This window comes from Lepidochelys kempii, chromosome 1 (assembly GCF_965140265.1).
Source record: "Lepidochelys kempii isolate rLepKem1 chromosome 1, rLepKem1.hap2, whole genome shotgun sequence".
NCBI classification, from domain to species: domain Eukaryota; kingdom Metazoa; phylum Chordata; order Testudines; family Cheloniidae; genus Lepidochelys; species Lepidochelys kempii.
In genome coordinates, this window is record NC_133256.1 from 209,750,914 (window position 1) to 209,778,481 (window position 27,568).

The 27,568-nt window shown below is 51.7% G+C and overlaps 1 protein-coding gene across 2 annotated transcripts; it reads left to right on the top strand.

Moving 5' to 3' along the window:
- P3H3 (prolyl 3-hydroxylase 3) lies at window positions 1–27,509 on the top strand. 2 transcript variants are annotated; one of them, XM_073311654.1, is made up of 15 exons: window positions 3–862; window positions 1,682–1,834; window positions 2,126–2,309; window positions 2,463–2,594; window positions 3,841–3,974; window positions 4,266–4,355; window positions 4,784–4,836; window positions 5,112–5,170; window positions 6,011–6,135; window positions 6,300–6,395; window positions 7,942–8,092; window positions 11,126–11,243; window positions 25,171–25,246; window positions 25,756–25,896; window positions 26,790–27,509. In XM_073311654.1, exons 1-15 carry the CDS (start codon window positions 434–436, stop codon window positions 27,003–27,005), a joined length of 2,157 nt encoding a protein of 718 aa, XP_073167755.1. In that variant the 5' UTR covers window positions 3–433; the 3' UTR covers window positions 27,006–27,509. The 2 variants fall into 2 exon arrangements, with proteins under 2 accessions (XP_073167766.1, XP_073167755.1); XM_073311665.1 differs by lacking the exon at window positions 25,756–25,896 and having other exon boundaries at window positions 1–862.
- Window positions 27,510–27,568: the final 59 nt, after the last annotated feature.

Sequence of the window (27,568 nt, forward strand, 5' to 3'; positions counted from 1 at the left end):
TGTTCCCGCGGCTTGACGCCGCTCGATCCAGATTTGATTCCTGCCGGCAGGGTGTAAGGGACCAGTAGGGAGGAGGATCCCTGAAAGCAGCCACGTTTCCTGGGGTATGTGGCTCTGTGCGTGTCTGGCTATCTCCTTCTTACCATCGGCCCCTTTCTGCAGACTTCCCTCCAAGGAAGCCACGCACACGGCGCAGGCCCTGCTCCGCTGCCTTGGCTCGCCACTTGGGAAGAATTTCTATCCCCTAGCGCCTCCCTGGTCTCTCTATCCAACTTCCCCACTCCCATCCCAGCCAAACAGCATCGAGAGCGGGGCCTCCGCCTCCTTCCTCCAGCGAGCCCCGCGGTGGGGTCCCTCTGCCCCGAGCCCTTCCGTCTAGCTGCGTCTTCTCTCTCTCCGCTGCGCTCTCCCAGCCCTCTCCCCCTGCTCTGTCATGGCCTCCCTCCTCCTCCTCCTCCTCGCCCTCTCTGCTCCGGGCACGTCCCTCTTCTCCCCAGGCTCGGGGCGGCTGCTCCCCTACGATCTGCTCTACGCCGATGGGGTCCGGGCCTACTTCGCGCGGGACTGGCCCCGGGCGGCCGAGCTGCTGCAGCGCGCCCTGCACAGCTATTCGCAGCTGCTGGAGGCGCGGCGCGGCTGCCAGAGCAGATGCAGGGAAGAGAGCGGCTTCGTGGGCCCGCCGGTCGCTCCCTCCTGGGAGACCCGCTTCTTCGACAGGGTCCTGCAGCGCGCCGAGTGCCTGGGGGAGTGCCTGGGGCGCCGGCTGGGCTCGGAGCCCTCCCTTCACAGGGCCAGCAGGGAGATCCAGGAGGACTTCGAGCAGAGGGAGCCCTACAACTACCTCCAGGTGGCCTTATTCCAGGTGAGGGGAGGGAGCAAGGTCCTATCCCCGCTGCTGATGTGGCTACACGGACATCCTCCTGCCTCCCAGCTTCCTTCCCCTGCCTGCACCCCTCTGCTGGGGAGGGACCCAGGGGGAGGGCTAGGCTTGGGGAACCTCCCTGGGAGGAACCAGAGTCCCCATGCCTCCCAGGTACAGTTAGGGTCTTCGCTCTACTTCTCCAGCCTCCAGCCCTACTGCCACTGTCAACCTTGGTTATGCATATGCACGGGTGTTAATGACTCTTGCATTTCCGCACCTGCCCCCTGTGATTTTTAGGCTACCCAGAGAAGAGACACCAATCTGACAATGGGAACAGCCTGTGTCTGGTCCACCGCCACTCATACAGCAAGCAAGATAGTGTATTGTTTGTGTGTAGATCCTCCAGAATTAGGCAATCAGCTGGGGAAAGTGAAAGAAAATCAGGAATGGGTGGGAACACCAGAGTAGAGGTTTCATCTCATCACATCTAGCAAGGGACAGCATGACACTGTTTATAATTAGGTCCTACAATAATAACTACAATGCCAGACATGGGAGATGGATGGGGCACAAAATGGGGTGGGAGGCTCAGGCAGGCAGATGGGGAAATGAGGGAGGTGTGTGGATGAGTTCGCATCTCATCATATCCAAAGGGTTCAGCATGGCACATAGTTTTTAGGCCTATTCTACAAGAACAGTTCCAATGCAAGGACAGCTAAAGGCACGTGGGAGGGGGTTGGTGGAGTGGGTTTTTTAGACATGAGAAAGGTCTGCCCAGGACATGGCAATTGCTCTCTGTGTACTGTGTTGTCTTTGCAGCTGAAGAAGCTGGATGAAGCGGTGTCAGCAGCTCACACGTTTTTCGTGGCCAATCCCCAGCACCTACAGATGCGTGAGGACATGGAGAAATATCAGCGCATGGCAGGGGTGAAGCTAGAGAGTTTCCGAGACCTGCAGGCCACACCATACTGGGTGAGATCCCCATGAAGATCTGTACACCTGGGGAACACTTCAGCAAAGCCTGCCAACTTACTCCTAGTGGTCAGGGCCCAAGATAAAGCCTGGCTTCCCCACCCCTGCTCCATCTCCCCACAGGGGTCATGGCCTGAGACCTGGGGGTTTCCATAGCCAATACAAACAGGCCCCTAGATGGCAGCGCTGCCCTCTGAGTGATCCAAAGTCCTGGGTAACCCATTACCAACTGAGCAAGAAGGGTGCGGCCCAGACATTAACCAGGGGACATGGCTCTATGTTCCTTTTCAGGAGGCATACAAGACTGGGGTGCAGCTGTACAATGTGGACGAGTACCTGCAGGCTGCTGTGAAGCTGGAGGAGTCACTCGAAGAGGTACTATTGGCACTGGAGGATTGTCGAGCTCTGTGTGAGGGGCCCCAGGAGGATGGCACAGAGGAGGAGATGCAACCCGGCCTTTATGAAGCCATTGCAGGTAGTATAGAGGCACTGAGGGGTACTGTGTTGCTGGACATGTCATTCTGCCTACTCTGGACACGTGCCATCTCCCAGCATCCTGGCCTGGCAAAAGAGGGAACTGTTATACTGCTGGAGGTGCTGCCCTTCATTCCCTCTCTTTCCCTTTCAGCCCATTATACTCAGGTCCTGAAGTGCAGGCAGCACTGTGTCCTTGAAGTTGCCACCAAGCCAGGACAGGTTTCAGCCACAGATGATTTCATACCATCCCATTTGGATTTATTGCAGTTTGCTTATGATCAAGGTAAGCAGAGACACAGGCCAGCAGGTGGTGCTGTGACACTAGCAAGTGGAGAGAGAAAGTCCCTGCAGCTGCCCAGCTCTGCTGTACCCAGCTGGGGCAGTGTGATACCAGGTGGATGGTGCAAGACTAACTAAGCTCTTGATCCTTCTCCTCCAAGCCCATCCCCATTGCTCTTTTTCTCCATCACCATGGACAGCCTCACCATCCTCCCAGTCACTGAGGCCTGTAAGCCAGGGTCCGTCTTTGAATTGCCCTTCTCACTGAACCCACATGTTCAGGTCATTTTTAATCTGGCTCCTTTTCCTCAAACGACATCACTAAAATCCTGGCTTTCCTCTCTGTCCCCATGGCCAAAACTCTCGTCTCACATCCTGTCTATGGTGACCTCTTCTTCTCCAGCCCTTCCTCCTTTCAAGTCTGTTTAGAACGCTGCTGTTAAAACCACCTTCTCGGGGATCTGACCACGTCAGCCTCGCCTGGGCGTCCCTCTGCCGGCTCTTCCTGCATCTCCTCGTCAGACACAACCCCCTTGGCTTTCCCAGTAAGGCCCTTTGTGAGTTAACCCTGCCCTGGCTGGCTGATCTACTGAGATTGATCCCCATGGTCACTTTGCCAGCATTCCACCACCAGTCAGTTTCTCCCTTCAGCCCTGAGTGCTCCCACCCACACTACCCCCATGCATGGGGAAAACACCCCAGTAAAATCCAAACGGCCACTGCCTCCTCCTCCTCCAGTCCCCTGCCATGAGGCCTCTCAAACCCAGCCTGCTGATCATGGCCAGGCAGGTGACGAGCTGTGGCAGTCTCTTTCCCATCCTTCCCTTCTCCTGCTCCTGTCCTCCCCCTCCCCGCACAACCTCCTAACCTCACTGAGAAAGCTCCTTGGAGCTAGCAAACTGAGCCAGTTCTTCCCCAGGCTCACTGCTTGTCTGGTGTATCCCCATCGCCCACCCTTTGTCTGCTTCTGCCTTTAGATCTTAAGCCCGTCAGGGCAGGGAGTGTCTTCTTGTGCATCTGCAACGGCAGGCACAATGGGGCCCTGATCCTGACTGGGACCTCTGGATGCTGCCATTGTATAAAATATTTACTAATAACAATAGTTTCATAATCCCAGAACTTCAGAGATATGGGTAGGTGCCTAACGGCCATTGATCATAATAGGAGTTAAATGCATAAATACCTTTGAGGATCTGAGCCATAGTTGCAGAGCCTTATTATGCCCATCTCCTTCTCTGCCTCTGCCCCAGTTGGGAACCAGGCACTGGCTGCTGAATGTGCTGCTTCTTACTTGCTCTTCTATCCTTCGGATGAACTCATGTTGGAGAAGATGAAACGGTATTGGGTGGAGCTGGGAGAAGGAGCATCAATCACAGCTAGAGAGGTACCAGCAACACTCCTCCAATTCTGCCTTCTCTGAATCTCCTCTCACCCCCTATGGCTGGGCCAGCATTGTGGTCGCATTGGGAAGAGATGCCTCTATGTGTGGGTGTGCAGAGTCCAGGGCTGAATTAAGATGGAGACTGACTCCCCCACATACAGATCATCAGGCCAGGGTCTCCCCAGGGCAGAATCACCATGCCTGTGTGCGGTTGGGATATGGATGGGGGTCTCCCCAGGGTAGGGTTGGATCCCCTTTGTGGGATGGTTGTTTGACAGTTGTGTGCATCTCCAGAACATTCAGCAGTATGTGCAGAGATCTCTGATGGAGAAGAAGCTGATTTACTATGCAGTGGAGCATCTGGGAGGAACTTTTAATGACCCTGTAAGTAGCTGCATCTTCTTTCAGAGGGCTGAGTTCTCCTTGCCCTAGTCTCAAGAGGGCAATTTATTGCTCATTAACCTGTGGAACTCACTTCAGCAAGATATTATCCTGGCACTGTAAGAGTTAGACACTGATGTGACCTCCAAGGTGAAAAGAAGATTCTCAAAGCCCAACTTTCTCCTGCTCGTGGGACCCGATGTGAGCCCCAGCTGGGGGTGAAGGAGCAGGAAGGAATTCCCATGTGGGGCATTATTGGGACTTTATGCATCCCTTTGAGCAGCGTCAGAGGCAGGGACACAGACAAGACAGGCCCAGTTGTCTGATCTGGCCTGGGCGGAAGAGGGGCACTGGACTAGGCAGGTCCATTTGTCTGATCCAGCATGGGAGTGGTTTGCTGGGTGACTGAGCCCCTGATTTTGTTTCTTTAGGACCCTTGGACCCCTGATGAGCTGATTCCTGGAAGTCTGAAGCAGAAACACAGGTAAGAGCCAAACCAGCCTACTTGGACTGAGTTGAAGGCGTGCTGAGTATGGGAGTGATGATGTCTGGAAGGGAAAGGAGTGAACTAGCAGAGATGGGGGTGCATTACTAGTGTTCTACAGGAAGTCTGACTAAATGATCACAATGGTCCCTTCTGGCCTTGGAATCTATGACTGTGACTCTGACTTATTGCTGAGTGTCTGACTGAGGAGGGAGCTAGGGACTATATCTCTGGATACTGACAGCCCCTGTCTATGTCTCTCCCTTGCTCCCAAGTGAGAATCAGAAGAAGCAGAGGCTGGAGAATCTGGATGTGGGAGAGCAGGAGCAGAGGGGTGAGTAAAAGAGCCTAGAATGGGAGACAGAGACCACTGAAAGGCAGGGCTAAATACTGCCCCAGCCTCTACTGTTCCAGGCTCAATGATTTTAATGCCAGTGTGGATGCAGACTTACTTCCCAACAGTGCACAGGTTGCCTGGCAAAATCTTCAAGTATACACTGCTTCCGGGAACTGTGGGGTAGGAGCCTCGAGGGCATTGCAGCTGGAACAACTTGGCACAATGCGAATGTAGATGTAGAGCAAACCTGCCATGATTCTGCACAGCTAGTGTGGACCTGTTGAATCGTTTGGGCTTAAGCCATGTCAATCCAACAGGCTCAGTTACAGATGGATCAGTTCTGCAATGGGGAGAGAAGAGGCGATAGAGGCTTTGCTAAGCTTGGAAATACATTACTACATTGTTACTGGGTGGGTGCTGTAAGCTGCCCAGCACAGACTCCTGTATTCCCAGCTCCTGCAGGGCTCAGTCTGGGCCAGGCCTGGCTCCCGAGGATGCTCTGTGGTAACATACAGGAGACCTTGCCCCGGCTTGGGCATTTTTATAATTTCTCCTGTCCGGAGATCAGATATGGGGCTTAAAGGGGGCTGATAACTCTGAAACAAGGCCCCCCCTCCCTCCCCGACCCTGAAAACTACTAACAGCAATCAGTAATACAGTGTTTCTACGGGTAAGAGGTGGGTACAAGATCTGAGAGTGAAAAAGGGGGGTGATTTGTTTTGCCAGATTTTGTTCCTTTCGGTGTAGTCTAGGGATCTTATTGGATTCTCAGCTGCTTCTGCAGATCCAGGCAGAACCCACAAGGAGGCTGAGCCCTTTCTCCCTCCCCCTGCCCAGGTCCATTCACTTTTGAGGGCATCACCGTCACTGTGGATTCTCACCAGCTGAATGGATCCCAGCGGGTCGTCTTTGACAGAGTCCTGACTGATTCCGAATGTAAGGACATTCTCCGTCTGGCAAAGGTGAGGACAGGAACCTACAGGGGCACTTTGACACAAGAGAGGTGGGGGGCGGGGGAGAGCCTTCACTGGCCCGTGCTACCATCCTCAGCAGAGATGCTGTAACATCAGGGTGGAGGGAAGAAGCAGGGACACCAGGTTTGAAACTACCTTCCAATCTATTTCAGGCAGCTGGCAGCACGGAAGATGGTTACCGGGGCAGACAGTCCCCTCACACCCCCCATGAGAGATTTGAAGGGTTAACAGTGTTAAAGGCTTTGCAGGTAAATGGCTCAGTGTTATACCAATAAAATAAAAACCAGCAGGATCTTATTAAAGGGGAAAAGGCAAAATACCACATTTATTGTGAATACAGAAAGAATCATAGTAAGCAGTTAGTTATAGTTGTAACATTCCATTCAATCTCATATTTATTCACACATTCATTCATACAAACACAAACACACACACACACACAGGTTCTGCAAGGTTGTTATCATAGTTACCAGCCTTAGAGTTGCTCATGCCAAGCCACTGGCCAGGTGGCCTGGACATGAGGAGGGAGCAGGGCCTTGTCAGATGCTCATCTGATGCTCCTGGAAGTTGGTTTGCAGAATCAGACCCCCAAGTTCTCACTTTTTAGAGTCTATTTTTATAGGAATTTCTTCCTATGCCAGTCTATGGGAATTGCTTCATCATGCTGTTGCTGAATCAATCAGCAGATAGCACATTCCTGACGGCTCCAAGATGTTATCTTGTTCTTTGGTTCTCCCATTCCTGAGGCTGTTGGGTGGATTCCAGTCTGCCCTCTGGGGGTCCTCTGGTTATTTCCGCTTGACGCCTTCTTCAGCCGATGGACACTGGATTCTTAGGCTGGCACCTCCCTGATCATTCAGTTATTATCTACACCAAGCATCCATCCGCATACATCCTCTATCTCTATTTTAATCACAATTGTTAATACAACAAAAGGGTGGGGAGTCTCTGGGTGCTGTTTCTGTTGTTAGAGTATTGCTTTGAGTCTCTCTCTCTGTGAATTGCTTTGAGAACAGACTCTGTCTTAGAATGTACTAACACAATTAGCAGCTTGCAAGTTTCACACACAGAGGGAGAGAAACAGTACCAAAAACCAAGAGACCTCTTAATTAGTAATACCCTGGAATTTAAACTATGGGGAATCAAACTCATTTGTGATTTTAATACAGAACTTCTTTAATATGATCCAACATCAGTGCCTCAGCATGTGTTAGGGTCCCATCCCATGGGCGTAGCTTGTCTCAGGGAGTTCCTGGGGCTCCAGCTGCTTGCTCGCTTGCCTGTTGGTGGTGAGGGTTCACAGGAGTGTTCTTCTCTCTCTGGCCCATGTCCATGGACTGTCTTGCAGGCCTGCTCTCTTGTATGTGGGGGTGAGGGGTTCCCAGGGCAAATTTCTCTCACATGTATGCTCCCCTCCCACGGGCTCGTTTGGGGCGTCTCTCTCGGTCTCGTTACCCTCACAGTCAGGCTGTTTCACACAGGCACAGGCTGTGTGTTTCTATCCTGCTTCTCAGGGGGCTGTCTCAGGGGTTTTGTTTCCTCTGTCGTTTCCCAGAGTGCTTCTTTCCCTCTGGCACCCAGGAGGGTGTTTTTCATGGAGGTGATATTTCTCATGGCTTTTTTCTCTCCTGCAAGTGTACAATCACAGGATTTTCACACTCATATCCTTGCTTATGCATGTGTATGAACACAGGATTTCTCACAGGCATGCTGCTCCCTTGCACACACATGTTGTTTCTCACAGATGTGTTCTTTACGCTTGAGGTTTCTCACAAGCTTGTTTTTACCTTCCAGCTGGCACAGGATGGGACCGTGAACTGGAGAGATGCCAAACTGCTCCTGCATGCCAGCGAGAAATCCCGGAAAATCGTAGAGTCCTATTTCACCCCTGGGAAAAGGCTCCATTTCTCATTCACACACCTCGTGTGCCGCACGGCTATAGAGGGTAAAGAAAGGCTCCATGTCTAGTTGGCAGCCGGTATGAAGCAGAGTGCCCCAAGGGTCGGTTCTGGGGCCAGTTTTGTTCAATATCTTTGTTAATGGTCTGGAAGATGGCGTGGATTGCACCCTCAGCAAGTTTGCAGATGACACTAAACTGGGAGGAGTGGTAGATATGCTGGAGGGTAGGGATGGGATACAGAGGGACCTAGACAAATTGGAGGATTGGGCCAAAAGAAATCTGATGAGGTTCAACAAGGACAAGTGCAGAGTCCTGCACTTAGGACGAAAGAATCCCAGGCACCGCTACAGACTAGGGACCAAGTGGCTAGGCAGCAGTTCTGCAGATAAGGACCTAGGGGTTACACTGGACAAGAAGCTAGATATGAGTCAACAGTGTGCCCTTCTTGCTAAGAAGGCTAACGGCATTTTGGGCTGTATAAGTAGGAGTATTCCCAGCAGATCAAGGGACGTGATCATTCCCCTCTATTTGGCAATGGTAAGGCCTCATCTGAGTACTGTGTCCAGTTTTGGGCCCCACACTACAAGAAGGACGTGGAAAAATTGGAAAGAGTCCAGCAGAGGGCAACAAAAATGATTAGGGGGCTGGAGCACATGACTTATCAGGAGAGGTTGAGGGAACTGGGATTATTTAGTCTGCAGAAGAGAAGAATGAGGGGGGATTTGATAGCTGCTTTCAACTACCTGAAAGGGGGTTCTAGAACCATCCTCTTTGGAACCCCCTTTCAGGTAGTTGAAAGCAGCTATCAAATCCCCCCTCATTCTTCTCTTCTGCAGACTAAATAAACCCAGTTCCCTCAGCCTCTCCTCATAAGTCATGTGTTCCAGTCCCCTAATCATTTTTGTTGCCCTCTGCTGGGCGCTTTCCAATTTTTCCACATCCTTCTTATAGTGTGGGGCCCAAAACTGGACACAGTACTCCAGATGAAGCCTCACCAATATCGAATAGAGGGGAATGATCACGTCCCTCGATCTGCTGGCAATGCCCCTATGTAATGGTTCGGATTCACCCGGCAGCGTCTCCTGCTGCTTGTCTGCGGGAATTAGCGTGTCAGCCTCTGGAGCGCCCTCTGCTGTCTGGTGATCCTTCTTACCACTGGGCCTGGTCCCTCCCACGACCCGGTGCCTCCTCCCACTGGGGTGCTGCCCCCTGGCAGTAATCCCCAACAATCCCTGAGGGTCTTCCCTCCCCGGGGAACCCCCACCCACTACCCCCACCTCGCCTCAGTCTTGGCTACTGCCAGTCATCGCTTAGCCCCTCTCCCCAGGGCAGACTGCCACTCATCACCGGCAAGGGGGGTGGGACCTGCTACCTCTGTCTACCCGTGGGCAACCCCCTTGCAAACCCAGTACCTAACAGGCCCTAATCTAGGCCTCGCAGCCTGGGGGTTTCCAGGCCGGAGCTTCCCTGGCCTTTCCCTCTCAGCTCTGCTCCAATCTAGGTACTCCCTCAGATCCCTGGAGCCAGGCCCTTCTCTCTCTGAATGCAGAGAGAGACTAGCTAAGCTTCAGCCTAGCAGCCCCTTTATAGACCCAGCTGCAGCCATTTCCCCAATCAGCCTAGCTTTTCTGGCCCTGAGCCCTGGCTGTCTCCCAGGGCTGGCTTTTAAGCCCCACAGGGCAAGAGCGGGTGACCACCCCACTACACCCTACTTAAACAGCCCAAAATGCCGTTAGCCTTCTTGGCAAGAAGGGCATACTGTTGACTCATATCCAGCTTCTCATCCACTGTAACCCCTAGGTCCTTTTCTGCAGACCTGCTGCCTAGCTATTCGGTCCCTAGTCTGTAGCGGTGCATGGGATTCTTCCATCTTAAGTGCAGGACTCTGCACTTGTCCTTGTTGAACCTCCTCAGATTTCTTTTGGCCCAATCCTCTAATTTGTCCAGGGCCCTCTGTATCCTATCCCTACCCTCCAGTGTATCTACCTCTCCTCCCAGTTTAGTGTCATCTGCAAACTTGCTGAGGGTGCAATCCACGCCATCCTCCAGATCATTAATGAAGATATTGAACAAAACCGGCCCCAGGACCGAACCTTGGGGCATTCTACTTGATACTGGCTGCCAACTAGACATGGAGCCATTGATCACTACCCATTGAGCCCGACGATCTAGACTGCTTTCTATCCAACTTATAGTCCATTCATCCAGCCCATACTTCTTTAACTTGCTGGCAAGAATACTGTGGGAAACCATATCAAAGGCTTTGCTAAAGTCAAGGAATAACACGTCCACTGGTTTCCCCTCATCCACAGAGCCAGTTATCTCATCATAGAAGGCAATTAGACTAGTCAGGTATGACTTGCCCTTGGTGAATCCATGCTGACTGTTCCTGATCACTTTCCTCTCCTCTAAGTGCTTCAGAATTGAATCCTTGAGGACCTGCTCCATGATTTTTCCAGGGACTGAGGTGAGGCCGACTGGCCTATAGTTCCCCGGATCCTCCTTCCCTTTTTTAAAGATGGGCACTACATTAGCCTTTATCCAGTTGTCCAGGACCTCCCCCGATGGTCATGAGTTTTCAAAGATAATGGCCAATGGCTCTGCAATCACATCCGCCAACTCCTTTAGCACTCTCAGATGCAGCGGATCCGGCCCCATGGACTTGTGCTCATCCAGCTTTTCTAAATAGTCCCTAACCACTTCTTTCTCCACAGAGTCCTGGTCACCTCCTCCCCATGCTGTGCTGCCCAGTGCAGTAGTCTGGGAGCTGACCTTGTCTGTGAAGAGAGAGGGTTGGACTAGATGACCTCCTGAGGTCCCTCCCAACCCTTGTAGTCTATGATTCTATGAAAGCCCAATCCTAGCCATATTCCCCCTAGAGAATCCCCTCCCCTTACGTTCAGGGGATGTCCCTGCTCACCCCAAATCCCAGCTGTGTCCCTTCCCTTCACACTCAGAGTCTCCGTGCTCCTGCTCACCTCTAATCCCAGCTGTGTCCCCTCCCCTCACACTCAGGGTGCCCTTTGCCTGCTGTATCCTCCTAAGGTGTGAATGTTCCCCTGCAATGTCCTGTTTTAGGGGACCAGGATGATCGCATGGATCTCAGTCACCCAGTTCATGCTGATAACTGTCTCTTGGATCCTGAGGGGAAAGAATGCTGGAGAGAACCACCTGCCTACGTGTACAGGGACTACAGGTAAGACTAGAGGGAACCCCAGAGCTGAGAGTGTCAGGGGTGAGAATATCTCCCCAGCTCCAGAGAGCACTGTCACTGCAGGGTGAGAGGGACCCCTGAGTTACATAGGTACAGAGGGATTGCTGGACTGGAGCAGACCTGACATCTGGTCCCTTCTGGCCTTGGAATCTATGAATCTGTCTAGTTCAGTGTCCTGTCTGTGACTGTAGCCAGGACCAACTTCTTCAGAGGAAAGAGCAGAATACCCCATAGGCAGATGTGGGATAATCTGCCCCCCATGTTAGGTCTCACCCTGGTCTCTAATTGTTAGGGATTGATGTAAACCCTGAAGCATGAGGTTTAACATCCCTTCTAAAATGTTTGTGGTCATTAACTATGACAACTCTGGGTAGCCTTGTTATCCATAGGAATTTCCAGTCTCTTTCTGAATCTTGCTAAGTGCATGGCCTCAGCAACTTTCTGGGGCAGTGATTTCCACAGTGTAATCCCAAATTGGGCAGGAAAGCATTTCCTCTGTAGTTCTGAATTTCCCACCTTTCAGTGTCATTGAGTGTCCCTGTGATGGTCAGTGCTTGCTGGAAGCATTGCCCAATGGTTACTGGGCCATGCTCTCCTTACTGTGGAGAGGGGTTGGTAGGGGAGCCCTGGCCCTCCACTCCATCGGGCAGGGCTGTCCCTACCTATGGTGGTGCCCTGTGCAGCCCGAGCACCTGCACACACCTCCCACGGGGGGAGTGGCTGCTCCACTGCAGGGCCAGGCCCTCCATGGGGGGAAGGGGCTGTGCTCAAGGGCTGCAGGGCCATCGGGGCAGGAGCTCTGGGGTGCAGCAGCAGGGAAGCTCCTGGATGCCCAGGACTGTGCAGGGGATTAGTGGGGGATCTGGCACCGGCAGCAGGAGTCAGGCCCACCCCCCCACACTCAGTGGTGGCAGTGGGAAGCAGAGCAACCCAGCCCCAGCCCGCTCCGCTCTCCCAGCTCCCAGCCCTGTTACTTGGGGTAGGGGGCTTGGAGGAGGGGTCAGGGCCGCCCCTGCACTCTCCAGCAGCAGGAAGCGGAGCAACCTGGCTGGGAGCTGGTGGAGTGGAGCGGGCTGGGGCCGGGTCACTCTGCTTCCCACTGCTGTCGCTGGTGAGTCCTGGGGCGGGCCTGAACCCTTCTGCCGGCTCCAGTACCCCTAATAATCCCGTGGGCCTTGTCGCTTGGGAGAGGGAGTTTGGGGGAAGGGGTGGGGTGGGGGTGGAAAGCAGTGGGGTGGAGCGGAACAGGGGCGGAGCCTTGGAGGAAGGGGTCGAATGGGGGCAGGGCGGGGGTGGAGCAGGGGGGCTGGCTGGGGGATGGGGCTGGCCACTGGAGCCAGTGCCCCATACGAAGCATGCAACTGCCATGGGCACCATGAAATTTGGTGCCCCAAATTATGTGGTGCCCTACGCAGCTGCGTATCCTGTGTATGCCTAAGGACGGCCCTGCCATCAGGCTCCAACCCAGAACTATGGAAAGGTTACCACAAATCCAGCACCTTAAGGCTGCCCTCCCAAGGCCACTTCCTACCACCCACTGTATAGTCCAAGTTTTGCAGACTGCTGTGAGCAGGTAACAGAGAAAGGTACTAACAGCACCTTCAGTCTGCCTGGGCCCAGCAGTTATGCTCCTCTTTTCCAGAGGAAGGTGTGATGGGATCCCTGGGGTGCAGCCTGGGACCATGGGACCGCTATGCCCCCTTAATTCTCTCCAGCTTGGGCTGTCTCTCATGCCTTGCTAGTGACCAGCAGCAACCCCTCCAGGTGCTGAGATCACTCAGCACAACCGGATGTGGAGCCCCACACACAGCTAGATTGCATGAGTGCTCCCAGAGCCACTCATGAATCATGCAGAGAAAGGCCTCAGAGCCAAATCCCCCCAGCTCCCAGCACTGTACTCCAGGAATACACCGTCTTGCACTGCTCAAGATGGGCAGTGTAAATATATTAATTGGTTCACCACTTCAAGAATGGAAAGAGGACATACACCAGCCTTTGTAAAACATGAGCAGATGTGCCCCACACTTCATACAGACTCACTGGTAAAGATAAACAATTAAACAAATGTATTGATTATAAAAGGTCGATTTTAAGTGATATTAAGTAATAGGCAAAAAGAGTTAGTTACCAAAAGAAATAAAATATAAGCACACAGTCTAAACTCTCAACCCTATTAGACTGGGCAGCAACCAAATTATGCAGTTTTTCTCACCCCACTGGATATTACAGTCCTTAATATACAGTTCTTTAAACCTGGGCCAATCTCCTGTGTTGGAGTCTTGTATTCTTCTCAGTGTCTTGGTTGCTTGCAACATAGGTGGGGGCAGGAGAAGGGCCCAGTATGTGTCCACACTGTCTGTTTTGTACCCTCAGTCCATGTGCTTGGGGAGCACAAGTCCAGGCATGTCTGAAGGGGATTACTGAATCTCTCCAAGAGAGGTTGAGCAATTCCCCTGGTGTGGTCCCATGCAGGCGAGTCATTGCATTGTAGCTCCCTTGCTGGACAATGGTTGTTGATGGGTTGTTTGATACCCCGCCTGGGCATTGGTTACTTTTCTTACTGTTGCCTCTGGGGAGCATGCTTTAGTGACCACCATACAACACAATTCTCATAACTTCATATGCATTAATGATACACGTATATGGATAGAGAAATGACTTTCAGCTGATCATAACCTTTCCCCTGATACCTTACAAGGCATGCTTGATATGTAAGATCACGATTATATGAAAATGAGGACAATGGGGGTTACAGTATGCTCCCCCAAGGTATAGAACAGTGGTTCTTAACCTGGGGTGCACACACCCCCTGGGGGTGCAAGATGTCCTTTCTGCGGTGCGAGACATGCCAGATTTGTTTAGAAGGTAAGTCATCGAAAACACAAATTAAGCACAGGCACGTAAGTACAACTACTTTGTTTCATCAAACCTATGTATTTATTAACATTATATGTGTTTTAATGATTACTGTAATATACAAACAAAAAACATATCTAGGTTTAAAAAACTGACCTACTTCAACGATTTTTGATAAGGGGTGCGAGAACATATTTTGATTTTTGATAAGAGGTGCGAGAACATATTTTGAGAACCAAAGGGGTGCAGGCTGCAGTAAAGGTTAAGAACCACTGGTATAAAATGTCACAGAAGGCTCCTGTAGCACCCCTTCTCAGGGGCTCCCAAGGTAGGTCCTTCCCCCTGCTTGGTCAGCCCCCTTCTAAGCTGTCTGCCTTCCTTTTAAGTTCCCTCCTCCATCTGGAGCATGCTCTGCAGGTGCACCAGCGTGGGGTCATTTGGGCCCAGAGTTGCTCTTGAAACTGAAGCAGTTATACACCCCATCACACACCCTCCCCCTCAAGTTTGGTGCTGGGGTGCTCCCTGGTGGTTCTCATTCTTCCCCTGCCCATGAAAAAAAATCTTCATTCTTATGGTCCCACCCTCTCAGTGAAGTACTTGAAAATGATAGGGCTGCAGCAAAGGTTCCTCCGCATGATCATTCGGTTGATATCCTTCACTGAGTTCAGCCAGAGAAGAGGAGCATGATCTGTCACTAAAAGGATTCCCCAACAGATAGTATCATAATGCGTCTACAGCCCGTTTCGTAGCCAGAGCTTCCTTCTCGATGATGGAGTAGAATATTTTTCAATGAAACAGCTTCTGGCTGAGGTATAGGATGGGGTGTTCTCCTCTGTCAACGCCTACGAAAATACTGCTCCAAGACCTGCATCTGTCTGCAAAGTGAATCACCTGGAAAAGTCCAGGAGTGAAAGCACTGGTTCTTGGCTTAGCTGTTCTTTCAGCTTAAATGCCTTGTCGCAGGCTTCAGACCATCAAATTTTCTTAGGGCTCACGTACTTTATCAGGTCTATCCAGGGGTCGGCAATGGTGGCAAACCCTGGTACAAAGTGTCTGTAGTATCCAGCAAGGCCCAGGAAGTGACGCACCTGCTTTTTTGTGGTTGATATGGGCCATTGCTCTAAGGCTTGTACTTTACCCACTAGTGGCTTCAGATGCCCACCTCTTGGCTGGCAGTCTGTACTTGGCCAGGTTGGCCGTTAGCCCTGCCTCTTTGAGGGATTGCAGTATCGTGGTGAGGTGTCTTCAGTGATCATTCCAGTCGTAACTATAAATGATGATGTCGTCGATGTACGCCTGTGTCATCAAAGTACATGGTCCATCAGTTGTTGGAAGGTGGCCGTGGCTCTATGAAGGCTGAAGGGCATGATCTGAAATTGGTAGAGACCAAACGGTGTATAGAATGCTGTCTTCTCTCGTGCTACGGTTGTCAGAAGTATCTGCCAATAACCCTTCATAGGGTCAAGAGTGGATATGTACTTGGCAGCCCCAGGCCTGTCTAGCAACTTTTCTACTCTAGGCATAGGGTATACATTGAACTTCAGTATATCATTTACTCTCTGGAAATTGATGCAGAATCTGGTTGACAAGTCAGATTGCAGCACCAGTGCAAGGGGGCTCCTCAACCACCCCTGAGTTTAACATGGCCTGTAGTTCCTGGGGAACCATCTCCCACATCTTCTGTGGCAGGGATTGGAGGCTCTCTCGGACCTTTTTTCCTTGTTGAGTGTCCATGTGGTGTGTAGGCCAGGTGGGTGCATCCTGGCAGTGCTGAGAAGACTGCGGGAAAGCTTCCATTAGTCATAGTAACTATTATTTTTGTTCAGGCTGTAGTTCTTCACTGTGGATACCAATCCAGCATTGCGGCCCAAGGATGCCTGTGGGCTGAACTCGGGTGGAGCTGGTGCTATGAGGAGGCCGGCCTTCCTGTTCCCGCCAGGCCATTAGCAGGTTCACATGATGAATCTGCATTCCTTTTCTCTTCCCTGGCTGGTGAATATCATAATTGACCATCCCTGCCTTCCTTACCACTTTAGATGGATCTTACTGCCTGGCCAGTAGCTTTACATGTTGGTTCTATCAAAACATCTCTATTCATCACCCTGTCATCCTGACCTTATCTTTAGGAGGGGTCACTATGTCCCTGGATCATTTTTAGGGAGACTGTTTATACGTTAACTTGGTATCGGGGTATTCTGGAACGATCCTTCTGGAATGTGTTTATGCAATTGTCCTGTATCTAGCACTTCTTCCAGTGTTTGTGTTTTTGCAATACTAGCCCTGTTCTTGCCACATTCAGTGAACTTGGAAGTAGGCATGTTTTGTAATGGGGCCTGACTTTAGTTCAGGCCTTACGCCTTATACCAGGGACCCTTATACAAGGCCTCATGTCTCAGGCTCTCTATTCCTACTACGTTTCCCTTTCAGGGGTTTGTTACCTCATAATTTTTTGACCTCCTGGAAGAATTCCCAGTCCCTGCCTAAAATCACTGGGTAGACTAATGTATGGGCCACACCTGCCCATAATTTTCCTGTGTGGCTTCCTACTGTGAGTTGTACCTCCCTCGTGGAATATGTCAGATATCACTGTGCACGCACTGGAGAGAGATGGTTTCCCCTGGGTTATCTCTGAGTCTTGCTAATTGCTCTGTGATCAGTGTGTGACTGCACCACAAGTCTGTTAGGGCCGGCATTTCTACTCCATTGATCCATAGAGAGTCTAACATCTTGGCTGGGCCTCTTTCTGTAGCCCGGGTGACTGCTGGCAATGCCTACCCATAGGAGCACTCCATGAAGGGGCAGTCGTGGCTGAAATAAACTCATTGTCTGCATGAGAAGCAACTCCTGGGCTGAGGGGATTTTTCCACCCCTGGCCTGCTCTGGGGAAAGTTGGATGCCTGTGCAGGGGCCTTTCTTCAGGACTGGGCTCCCCCCCCGTTTCCTCCCCTTGGGGCCAGGCTTACAGGTTTTGTCATAATGCTGCTTGCCTGTTGGGGAGGACTTGACATTTGGTTCCCTGGGGGGTGCCTCCATGGCAGGCACTGTGGTCTGCAGTCACTGACCCCCTGGGATGAGCATTTTCTGTCTTGGATGTTCCCGCCATCAGGCCTGCAGCCAGTAAATAATTTTCGGACAGCCTGATGACTTCAGTCAAGTTTCACAACAGCCACTTTGACGCCTCAGCTGGGAGAATCTGCATAAACTGTTCCAGAGCCACTTGTTTGGTCACCTGTTCCCCAGTCTGCTTTTCAGGCTGGAGCCACTGCTACCAATGTTCCTTAAAGACTCTGTGGCACTGCCCAGAGCAGGGCCCCCTGGGGAAATCTTTCCTGGTGAAGGTGCTATCAGTGGGTTTCTACCATAACAAAGGTATCCAAAATGGCCTCCTTGATGTAGGCATAGTCCTGGGAATCAGTGGCATCAAGCTTCTGGTATGCAAATTGAGCCGTCCTGGTAAGATTTGGTGCCAGTAAAACAGCCCAGTGTTCAGCTGGTCATCGAGCTGCTGTGGCAACCCTCTCAAAAGTGACTAGGAGAGCTTCAGGGTCATAGCTTGGCCCAATCTTCATGAGTTTGACTGGGGTGTTCATATTGACAAATTGGAGGATTGGGCCAAAAGAAATCTGATGAGGTTCAATAAGGATAAGTGCAGGGTCCTGCACTTAGGACGGAAGAACCCAATGCACAGCTACAGACTAGGGACCGAATGGCTAGGCAGCAGTTCTGCAGAAAAGGACCTAGGGGTGACAGTGGACGAGAAGCTGGATATGAGTCAGCAGTGTGCCCTTGTTGCCAAGAAGGCCAATGGCATTTTGGGATGTATAAGTAGGGGCATAGCGAGCAGATCGAGGGACGTGATTGTTCCCCTCTATTCGACATTGGTGAGGCTTCATCTGGAGTACTGTGTCCAGTTTTGGGCCCCACACTACAAGAAGGATGTGGATAAATTGGAGAGAGTCCAGTGAAGGGCAACAAAAATGATTAGGGGTCTGGAACACATGAGTTATGAGGAGAGGCTGAGGGAACTGGGATTGTTTAGTCTGCAGAAGAGAAGAATGAGGGGGGATTTGATAGCTGCTTTCAACTACCTGAGAGGTGGTTCCAGAGAGGATGGTTCTAGACTATTCTCAGTGGTAGAAGAGGACAGGACAAGGAGTAATGGTCTCAAGTTGCAGTGAGGGAGGTTTAGGTTGGATATTAGGAAAAACCTTTTCACTAGGAGGGTGGTGAAACACTGGAATGCACTACATAGGGAGGTGGTAGAATCTCCTTCCTTAGAAGTTTTTAAGGTCAGGCTTGACAAAGCCCTGGCTGGGATGGCTTAGTTGGGGATTGGTCCTGCTTTGAGCAGGGGGTTGGACTAGATGACCTCCTGAGGTCCCTTCCAACCCTGATATTCTATGATTCTATGATATCATGGTGAGGCTCAAGGTCCCAGCAACTAGATTCACACTTATCGTAGAATCATAGAAAATTAGGGTTGGAAGAGACCTCAGGAGGTCATCTATCCAACCCCCTGCTCAAAGCAGGACCAACCCCAACTAAATCATCCCAGCCAGGGCTTTGTCAAGCTGAGCCTTAAAAACCTCTAAGAGTGGAGATTCCACAACCTCCCTAGGTAACCCATTCCAGTGCTTCACCACCCTCCTAGTGAAATAGTTTTTCCTAATATGCAATCTAGACCTCCCCCACCACAACTTGAGCCATTGCTCTTTGGTTGGTCATCTGCCACCACTGAGAACAGCCTAGCTCCATCGTCTTTGGAACCCTCCTTCAGGTAGTTGAAGGCTACTATCAAATCCCCCCTCACTCTTCTCTTCCACAGACTAAATAAGCCCAGAGCCCTCAACCTCTCCTCATAAGTCTTGCGCCCCAGCCCTCTAATAATTTTCATTGCCCTTCACTGGACTCTCTCCAATTTGTCCACATCCTTTCTGTAGTAAGGGGCCTAAAACTGGACACAATATTCCAGATGTAGCCAGTGCTGAATAGACGGGAATAATCACGTCCCTCAATCTGCTGGCAATACTCCTATTTATACAGCCCAATATGTGGTTAGCTTTCTTGGCAACAAGGGCATACTGTTGACTTATATCCATCTTCTCGTCCACTGTAATCCCCAGGTCCTTTTCTGCAGAATTGCTGCTTAGCCAGTCGGTCCCCAGCCTGTAGCCGTGCATGGCATTCTTCTGTCCTAAGTGCAGGATTCTGCACTTGTCCTTGTTGAATCTCATCAGATTTCTTTTAGCCCAATCCTCCAGTTTTTTTGGTCACTCTGGACCCTATCCCTACCCTCCAACATATCTACCTCTCCCCCCAGTTTAGTGTCATCTACGAACTTGCTGAGGGTGCAGTCCATGCCATCATTCAGATCATTAATGAAGATGTTGAACAAAACCGGCCCCAGGACAGACACCTGAATCCAGGGCCGTCCCTAGCTATTTTGGTGCCCTACGCAGCCCACCCCCCGTGGGGGGGCTGTGTGGGGCCCCAGGCCTCCACAGGGGACTGTGTGGGGCCCCGCCCCAGGCCTCCGTGGGCGGGAGCAGGGGTGGGGGGCTGGCCCCAGGCCTCCGTGGGGGATTGGGGGGGAAGGGGGTTGGCCACTTCCTGTGGGAAGTGGAGTGACCCGGCCCCAGCCTGCTCTGCTCCCCTGGCTCCCAGGCTTGGGGGGAGGGGGGAACAGCCCCCCAGCACTCGCTGGCTGCGCGGGTGGGAGCCAGGGGAGCGGAGCAGGCTGGGGCCAGGTTGCTCTACTTATCAGTGAGTGCAGGACCGACCACTTGTGGAATGGGGGCGGGGCTGAGGTGGGGAAGAGAGGGGGAAGAGGCGGGGCTAGGGCACAGCAGGGTCGGGGGCCCTGGGGAAGAGGCGTGGCAGGGGCTGGAGCAGCATGCAAATTTCCTGGTGCCCTATGCAGCTGCGTACTTTGCGTATGGGTAAAGACAGCCCTGCCTGGATCACTCCACTGGATACTGGCTGCCAACTAGACATCGAGCTGTTGATCACTACCTGTTGAGCCTGACGATCTAGCCAACTTTCTACCCACCTTATAGTCCATTTATCCAATCCATACTTTTTTAACTTGCTGGCAAGAATACTGTGGGAGACCTTATCAAAAGCTTTACTAAAGTCAAGATATATCACATCCACCGCTTTTCCCATATCCACAGAGCCAGTTATCTCATCATATAGGACAATCAGATTGGTCAGGCATGACTTGCCCTCGGTGAATTCATGTTGACTGTTCCTGATCACCTTCCTCTCCTTCAACTGCTTCAGAATGGATTCCTTGAGGACCTGCTCCATGATTTTTCCAGAGACTGAGTAGTTCCCTGGATTCTCCTTCTTCCTTTTTTTAAAGATGGGCACTATATTTGCCTTTTACAATTGTCCAGGACCTCCCCTGATCGCCACAAGTTTTCAAAGATAATGGCCAGTGGCTCTGCAATCACATCAGCCAACTCCTTCAGCACCCTCGGATGCATTAGATCTGGCCCCATGGACCTGTGCATGTCCAGCTTTTCTAAACAGTCCTTAACCTGTTCTTTCACCACTGAGGGCTGCTCACCTCCTCCCCATACTGTGCTGCCCAGTGCAGCAGTCTGGTAGCTGACCTTGTCTGTGAAGACCGAGGCAAAAAAAGCATTGACTACTTCAGCTTTTTCCACATCATCTGTTACTAGGTTGCCTCCCCCATTCAGTAAGTGTCTCACACTTTCCCTGACCTTCTTCTTGTTGCTTACATACCTGTAGAAACCCTTCTTGTTACCCTCACACTCCTTGCTAGATCCAACTCCAATTGTGCTTTGGCCTTCCCGATTACACCCCGTCTGCTCAAGCAATAATTTTACACTCCTCCCTAGTCATCTGTCCATGTTTCCATTTCTTGCAAGCTTCCTTTTTGTGTTTACGGAAGATTTCTCTGCTAAGCCAAGCTGGTCATCTGACATATTTGCTATTCTTTCTGCACATCAGGATGGTTTGTTCCTATGCCCTCAATAAGGCTTCTTTAAAATACAGCCAGCTCTCCTGGACTCCTTTCCTCCTCATATTAGCCTCCCAGGGGATCCTGCCCATCAGTTCCCTGAGGGAGTCAAAGTCTGCTTTTCTGAAGTCCAGGGTCCGTATTCTGCTGCTCTCCTTTCTTCCTTTAGTCAGGATCCTGAACTCGACCATCTCATGGTCACCGCTGCCCACGTTGCCACGCAGTTCCCAGTGGGGTTGTAAAATGGCTGCCACCTGTTGAACCAAATGTTGTTGCTGTTCTTGCTGTTATGTAACCAGCTCCCAGATGAGCTGATGTTGCTGGTGTTGTTGTTGGGCTCATAGGTGCCAACTCCGTGGGTTCTCCAGGGCTGGAGCACCCCTGGAAAAAAATTAGTGGGAGCTTAGCATCCACGGGCAACCAAGTGTCCCTCCCCCCCCCACAATTCCTCCCACCCACCTGTGGGCCCACCAGTCAGCACCTCCCCCTCCCTCCCAGTGTCTGCCACCTGCTGCGATCAGCTGTTTTGCGGCATGCAGGAGGCTCTGGGAGGGATGGGGAGGAGTGAGGATGGAGCATTCTGGGGGGAGGGGGTCGAACTGGGTGGGAAGAGGTCAGGGTTTGGGGGAAGGGGTTGGATGGGGGTGGAGCCTGGGGTTGAGCATCACCCGGGCTCGGAGGAAGCTGGCACCTATGCTTGGGCTGCTTGCTCTTGTTGTTGGGTAGCCATTTGCTGGAACAGCTAGTTGTACTGCTACTGTTGTTGGGCCACCCACTGTTGTTGGCTGTCATCAACCACAACAATTTGTTGATGTCCATTTTTATCCCCAGGGTCTTACAACTGACCTGGAACAAATGCCCACATTTTTCACCAAGTTTATACAATAACTCCTCACTTAATGTCCTCCCGGTTAACGTTGTTTCAGAGTTACATCGCTGCTCAATTAGGGAACATGCTTGTTTAAAGTTGTGCAATGCTCCCTTATAACGTCGTTTGGTTGCCTGCTCTGTCCACTGCTTGTAAGATTTTGTGGAAGAGCAGCAAATTTATAAGGGAGCATTGCACTAGTTCCTCTTCTCCGCCTTCTCCCCATCCCTCCCAGCGCTTCCGCCACCACCAAACAGCTGTTTGGCAGCACTTAGGACTTTCTGGGAGGGAGGGGGAGGAGTGAGGAAGCACTGCGTCTCCACCCCTCCCCCCTCCCAGAAAATCCTAAGCAGCGCCAAACAGGTGTTTGGCAGCAGGGAAGTGCTCGAAGGGAGGGGGAAGAGCAGGGAAGCACTGCATCTCCGCTCCTCCTCCTCCCTCCCAGAAAGTCCTAAGCGCGAAGCGCTGGGAGGGAGGGGAAGGAGTGGGGAAGCGCCACGTCTCCACTCCTTCCCCCTCCCTCCCAGAAAGTCCTAAGCACCGCCAAACAGCTGTTTGGCGGCACTTAGGACTTTTGGGGGATGGGGGAAGAAGCGGGGATGCAGTGTGCTCTGGAGAGGAGGTGGAGTTGGGGTGGGAAGAGGTTGGCCTGGAGTGAAGCAGGGACAGGAAGAGGCATCCCCTGGCAAAGTTGGCGCCTATTCTTCTCCAGGTAAGCTGCCACTGCTGCTGCGAAGGTGCTTCCTAGCGTCCTTGTCTGCAGCAGGCTGTGCCTGTGTAGAGTAAGCCAGGGGCACTTCCCAACCACAGTATTGTACAGTATATAATGCCTTTTGTTTGCCAAAAAAAAATTTCCTTGGAATGGGTAACCCCCCACATTTACATTAAATCTTATGGGAAAATTGGATTACTTTAACATCGTTTCACTTAAAGTTGCATTTTTCAGGAACATAACTAGAATGTTAAGTGAGGAGTTACTGTATACACCATCACTGTCCCCTTGTTCTTGTGTTCCAAGAAGGGGAGAACAAAAGTTTTTGATGTCTCTTCACTAGACCAATCACTATTGAATCAACTTTCATAATGTTCCTTTGAGGGGGTGAACTAGGCCCTGAGGCCCCCTGCTGGAGGCCTCGCAGCCCTGCCACACCCTGCCCTAAAAAAAGAGCAATAGGGAGGACCTCCAGGCTGACTAGAGTGGCTGCATGGGATGCAGCCAATCAAGAAAGGGGCTGCAGGGAGCTGCCAATGAGGGCCCAACAGACTTGTATAAAAGGAGCTGCAGGGCCATAATGAGTTCAGTCTGCTTGCAGGGACTAGGGGAGCAAGAGGTGCTCCTAGCTGGCTGCAGGGGCCAAAGCAGGTAGTTACTGGCAGGAACCAGGATAGCTTCTGGTTGGCTGCTGGGACTCAACTAAGATGGGCTACAGGAAAGTGGCCCAGGGAAACATAGAGCAGCAATTAGTAAAGGGATGCAGTACAAGGCTGCTATACTTAAAGAGTCCTTGGGTTGGGACCACCCACTGTGAGGAATTGGCTATGCCCTAAGGAAGGGAATTAGAACTGTGGCACCCCGGGGAAGGGGACTGCACTACTGGGACTGACTCAGCAGGGAGCTGTGGTCAGAGAACTGAGTCCAGGAAGGCTGGGGTCACTGGGGACTCAAGTAGAGGCAAGGAGTCCCCAGGGAAGAAGCCCTCAGGATGCTGCTCTGTTCCAGAGTAGGAGCCTTTCAACCTGGCTGGACCGACCTAGGGCATCATGATGGGCCCTGTTGGGCTGGTTAAAGACTGAGCCTGGGGAGGGCTGTAGAGGACACACCCAACTGAGGATACTGTGATGGACCCTGTGGAACTGTTTTAGAAGACTGAGCCCAGAGAGGGCTGCAGGACACTGGGGACATTTGGAGTGTGTACCCCAGAAGGGGTGGGTTTGTTTCACACATGGACAGTGTGACTTGGCCAGAGGGCTGAGTCACCGAAGACCCGGCTGACAAGTGCAGTGGCTGACGAGGCACTGTGAGCACAAGAAATTGAGGGGGGAAAAAGTGCAGGCACACACATACTCGACCGGGGGCACTAGCAAGAGGTGAGTGCACCCCATCCCAGTCCCTTCTTATTCCCACCCTTTTCTAAGGCAACTCTCCCAAGTGATTCCAGTCTGTTCAGTCTCTCTTCATGCAATGGTATTTCCAAGCCCTTGATCATGCTCATTGATCTTCTCTGAACTACTCTAGTTCTGCAGTATCCTTTGGCGATGGGGTGATCAGTGCTGAGTATCCAGTTGAGGACACACTAGTGATGTATATAAAGGCATTATGGTATTCTCCATATTATTACCGTTCTTTATGCATCCTAGCATCTTGGTTGCTTTTTTGACCACAGCTCCTCATTGAGGAAAGGTCATCACTCAGCTGTCTATAGTGACATCCTGACTTTCCTGAGCTGATACAGTAAATTTAAAACCATACAAGGTGTACAAATCATTTAATTATTTTCCTTCACTGTGTGTTGCTTTGCATTCATCAGTACTGAATTTCATTTGCTACCATGTTGCTCATTCCCCTAGCGTGTTTGTCTCTCTGACCCAAATAATGCTGTGTCATCTGCAGATTTTGCTTTCTCGTTGCTTACCCAGGGCCCTTTCCAGATCATTAATAAATATATTAAGCCTAGTACAGACCCTTGAGGCCCCTGCTCTTAATCCTTAGGCAGGATGAAAACTGACCATTTATTCCTACTCTTTATTTTCTGTACTGGAGCCAATTTTTTGCTCCATTATAACACTGCCTCTCATCCTGTGACTTTACTACTTCAGTAGCTTCTTATGTGGAACCTTATCAAAGCTTTTTGAAAGTCTAAATAAATTATGTCCATTGATTCTCCGTTATGTTTTACTGACACATTCAAAGACTTCTAAGAGATCAGTGAGATAAAATTTTCCTTTGTAGAATCCATGCAGGCTGTAGCCCATCAGATCATGAACTTCTAGGAGTTTTCTTATTGTTTTTAATTATTGTTGCAACCAGTTTGCCTTGGCACAGCCATAAAGCTCACTTGGCTGTAATTCCATGATCACCCCAGGAGCCTTTTTGGAGAGTGGGAGGTTTGAGCCCAGCAGGGAGCCCCTCGCCAGGTCAGGAGACTTGGGGAATGACAGTTCTCCACTATCCAGCTGCTGTCTCCTCCTTTCCACAGTGGGATCCTCTACCTCAATGATGACTTCCATGGTGGGGACCTGTTCTTCACTGAACTGGATGCAGTGACCATTACGGTAAGTCTGAGCCTGGCCCGGGGTAGGAGGGTGGCTGAAGGGATGGGAGTTAACCTTGAAGGCAGATGCTGGGGAGGGGGAGCCAGTTGTGTGCTAGGCCCCTCCAAAATAATCCAGCCCAGGCAAGTCAGCAGATTCAAATTGGGGCAGCCAAAGGCAAATTTAGGAAAATCTCAGGACAGGGGAGAAGTTAACACCTTCCTGGCTGCTGTGTCCCATCCTCTGACAGCCTCTGTGTATCTGTCTTTCTGTTTCTGTCCCAAACGTGCTTTTCTTTTTTCCTTTTCCTCTTTCTCTCCCTTTCTACCCCTCCCTGCTGCCCATTTTGTCCATGGGCAGCTTTTGGTTGAAGTCAGAGTCCCTGTCAAAGCCCACTTCCTTAATGCTACAGGAGCCGTACCCCAGTTCAGCCTCCCAGGTGAATTGCTGATGCGGGAAGGGCCATTCATAGAGCTAGGGGTGTAGCCTGTGAGACCCCTGGCTTTATCACTTCCTCCTCTCTGTGGCAGGCTCAGGTGCACCCCAAATGTGGGAGGCTGGTGGCCTTCAACTCTGGAGGGGAGAATCCTCATGGTGTGTGGGCAGTGACCCGTGGGAGGCGCTGTGCCATTGCCCTCTGGTACACCCTCTCTCCGGAACATGCAGAGCAGGTAATGCCGCCTCTTGGGTAGTCAGGGGCCCATGGAGGGAGTACCCTGGGAGGATTGCACCAGGACAGGGCCAGGTTCCATGGTGGAGAACGGCTTGTGAGTACATCCCTCCTCCAGAGCAGGGCCTAGTAATGGGAGCAGTGTGTGAGGGCTCCCACCAGGGCTGGGTGAGGCTCCACTGGGGAGAGCAGTTGAGAGGGATTGCCCTATCAAGCCCAGGAGGAATCCCAGGGGAGGGAGCAGCAGGACAGGCCAGTACCTCTCCTCCCCCTCCCCCACCCCCCCCAAGACCCAGCCTTGGAAGATGTAGGGGGAGTTGAAGAGCCTCCCCCCCAGCCTGGGAAGGGGGAGGGGGACCCTGCTGCAGCCCCAGGCCTAGAAGGGGGAGTGAAGAACCCCAGGAGGAGCACAGGTGAGGCTGCGGGGACTGAACTGATGGGGGCTAAGGAGGCAGAACCGAGTGCAGTGGGGGGACAGTGTTAATTGCTGAGAGGAGATGGGCCGATGTGTGGGTGAGTTCCTGCAGCAGGGGATAAAACCCATTCCATGTGGGGGAGTGGGCAGCATGGCTTGTGACACACGCACACAGGGATGGGGAGGCAGAGACCGAAAAAACACAATATAATAGATATTTTAAAAATCTTATGATTGGGGTTTTTGTGAGGTTGGGTTTTTCTTGTGTGTGCAAATCTCATGATTTTTAAGGGTCTGACTCATGGATTTTTTTATCTCTTGAGGGTGGCAACACTGTGTGAGTCCTGCAGGATAGGGCTGGGACCCTACTGGGGAGAACAGTGTACCTGGTTCCATTGCAGGGATGTGTGCTGAGGGGCAGGGTGGAGACCCCAACTGGAAAGGGGCTGTACCAAACTCCTCTCCTCCTCTGGTTGCAGGAGCGGATGGAGGCTGAGGACCTGATGAGACAGGGGGACATGGAGCAGGAATCATCACACACAGATGTCGAGGAGCATATGAGGGCTGACCACAGTGGGGCTTCACCAGAGCCCCCTACGCCCAAGGGAAGAGCCAGATCCACAAGCCGGAGACGTACGTCAGGCTCAGAGTCTGGGCAGCAACCCCAGAAGCTGCGAGCCAGGGATGAGTTCTGAGCAAGGCGTGACAGCAGGAGGCAGGGCCACACGCTGGCCTGGTAGCTTCGGGACATGGGGTGGAGGTGTTTAGGGCAATTTATTAGTTCACTTGCCCCCAAAATGGGGAGGGATGCAGCTTGCTTCTCAGTGACATCAGATCATGTCAAACAAAATGATTGCATCATGAGGAGAACAGGAAGTGCCCTGGTGCCCAGATTCATATTCACTCCCTTGACCTGAGAATTATTTTGTCACTTAGAACTAACAAGCTAGGCTCCCCCCATTTCTTTCTTCCAATAGAACCATCCATATTTGTATAGAAGCAAAGCAGGAGAAAGTTCTTGGGACCTTTTTGGGTGGGGGATTTTCTTACTCTTCAGCGATTGGGTGAGAATGAGAGAAGCATCTGGAATTCCCAGGCCAACCACCTGCCATCTCCTTCCCCCTAGACTAGAGTCCCAAGGTTGAGAAGGAGGGTCAGGGGTGTGACTGCAGGAAATAAAGGACGAATGAACAACCAGAGACTGAGAGGAGTTGTGGGCCTATTTGGCGAGAGAGAGAAGAGTCATCTGCCTGGTGGA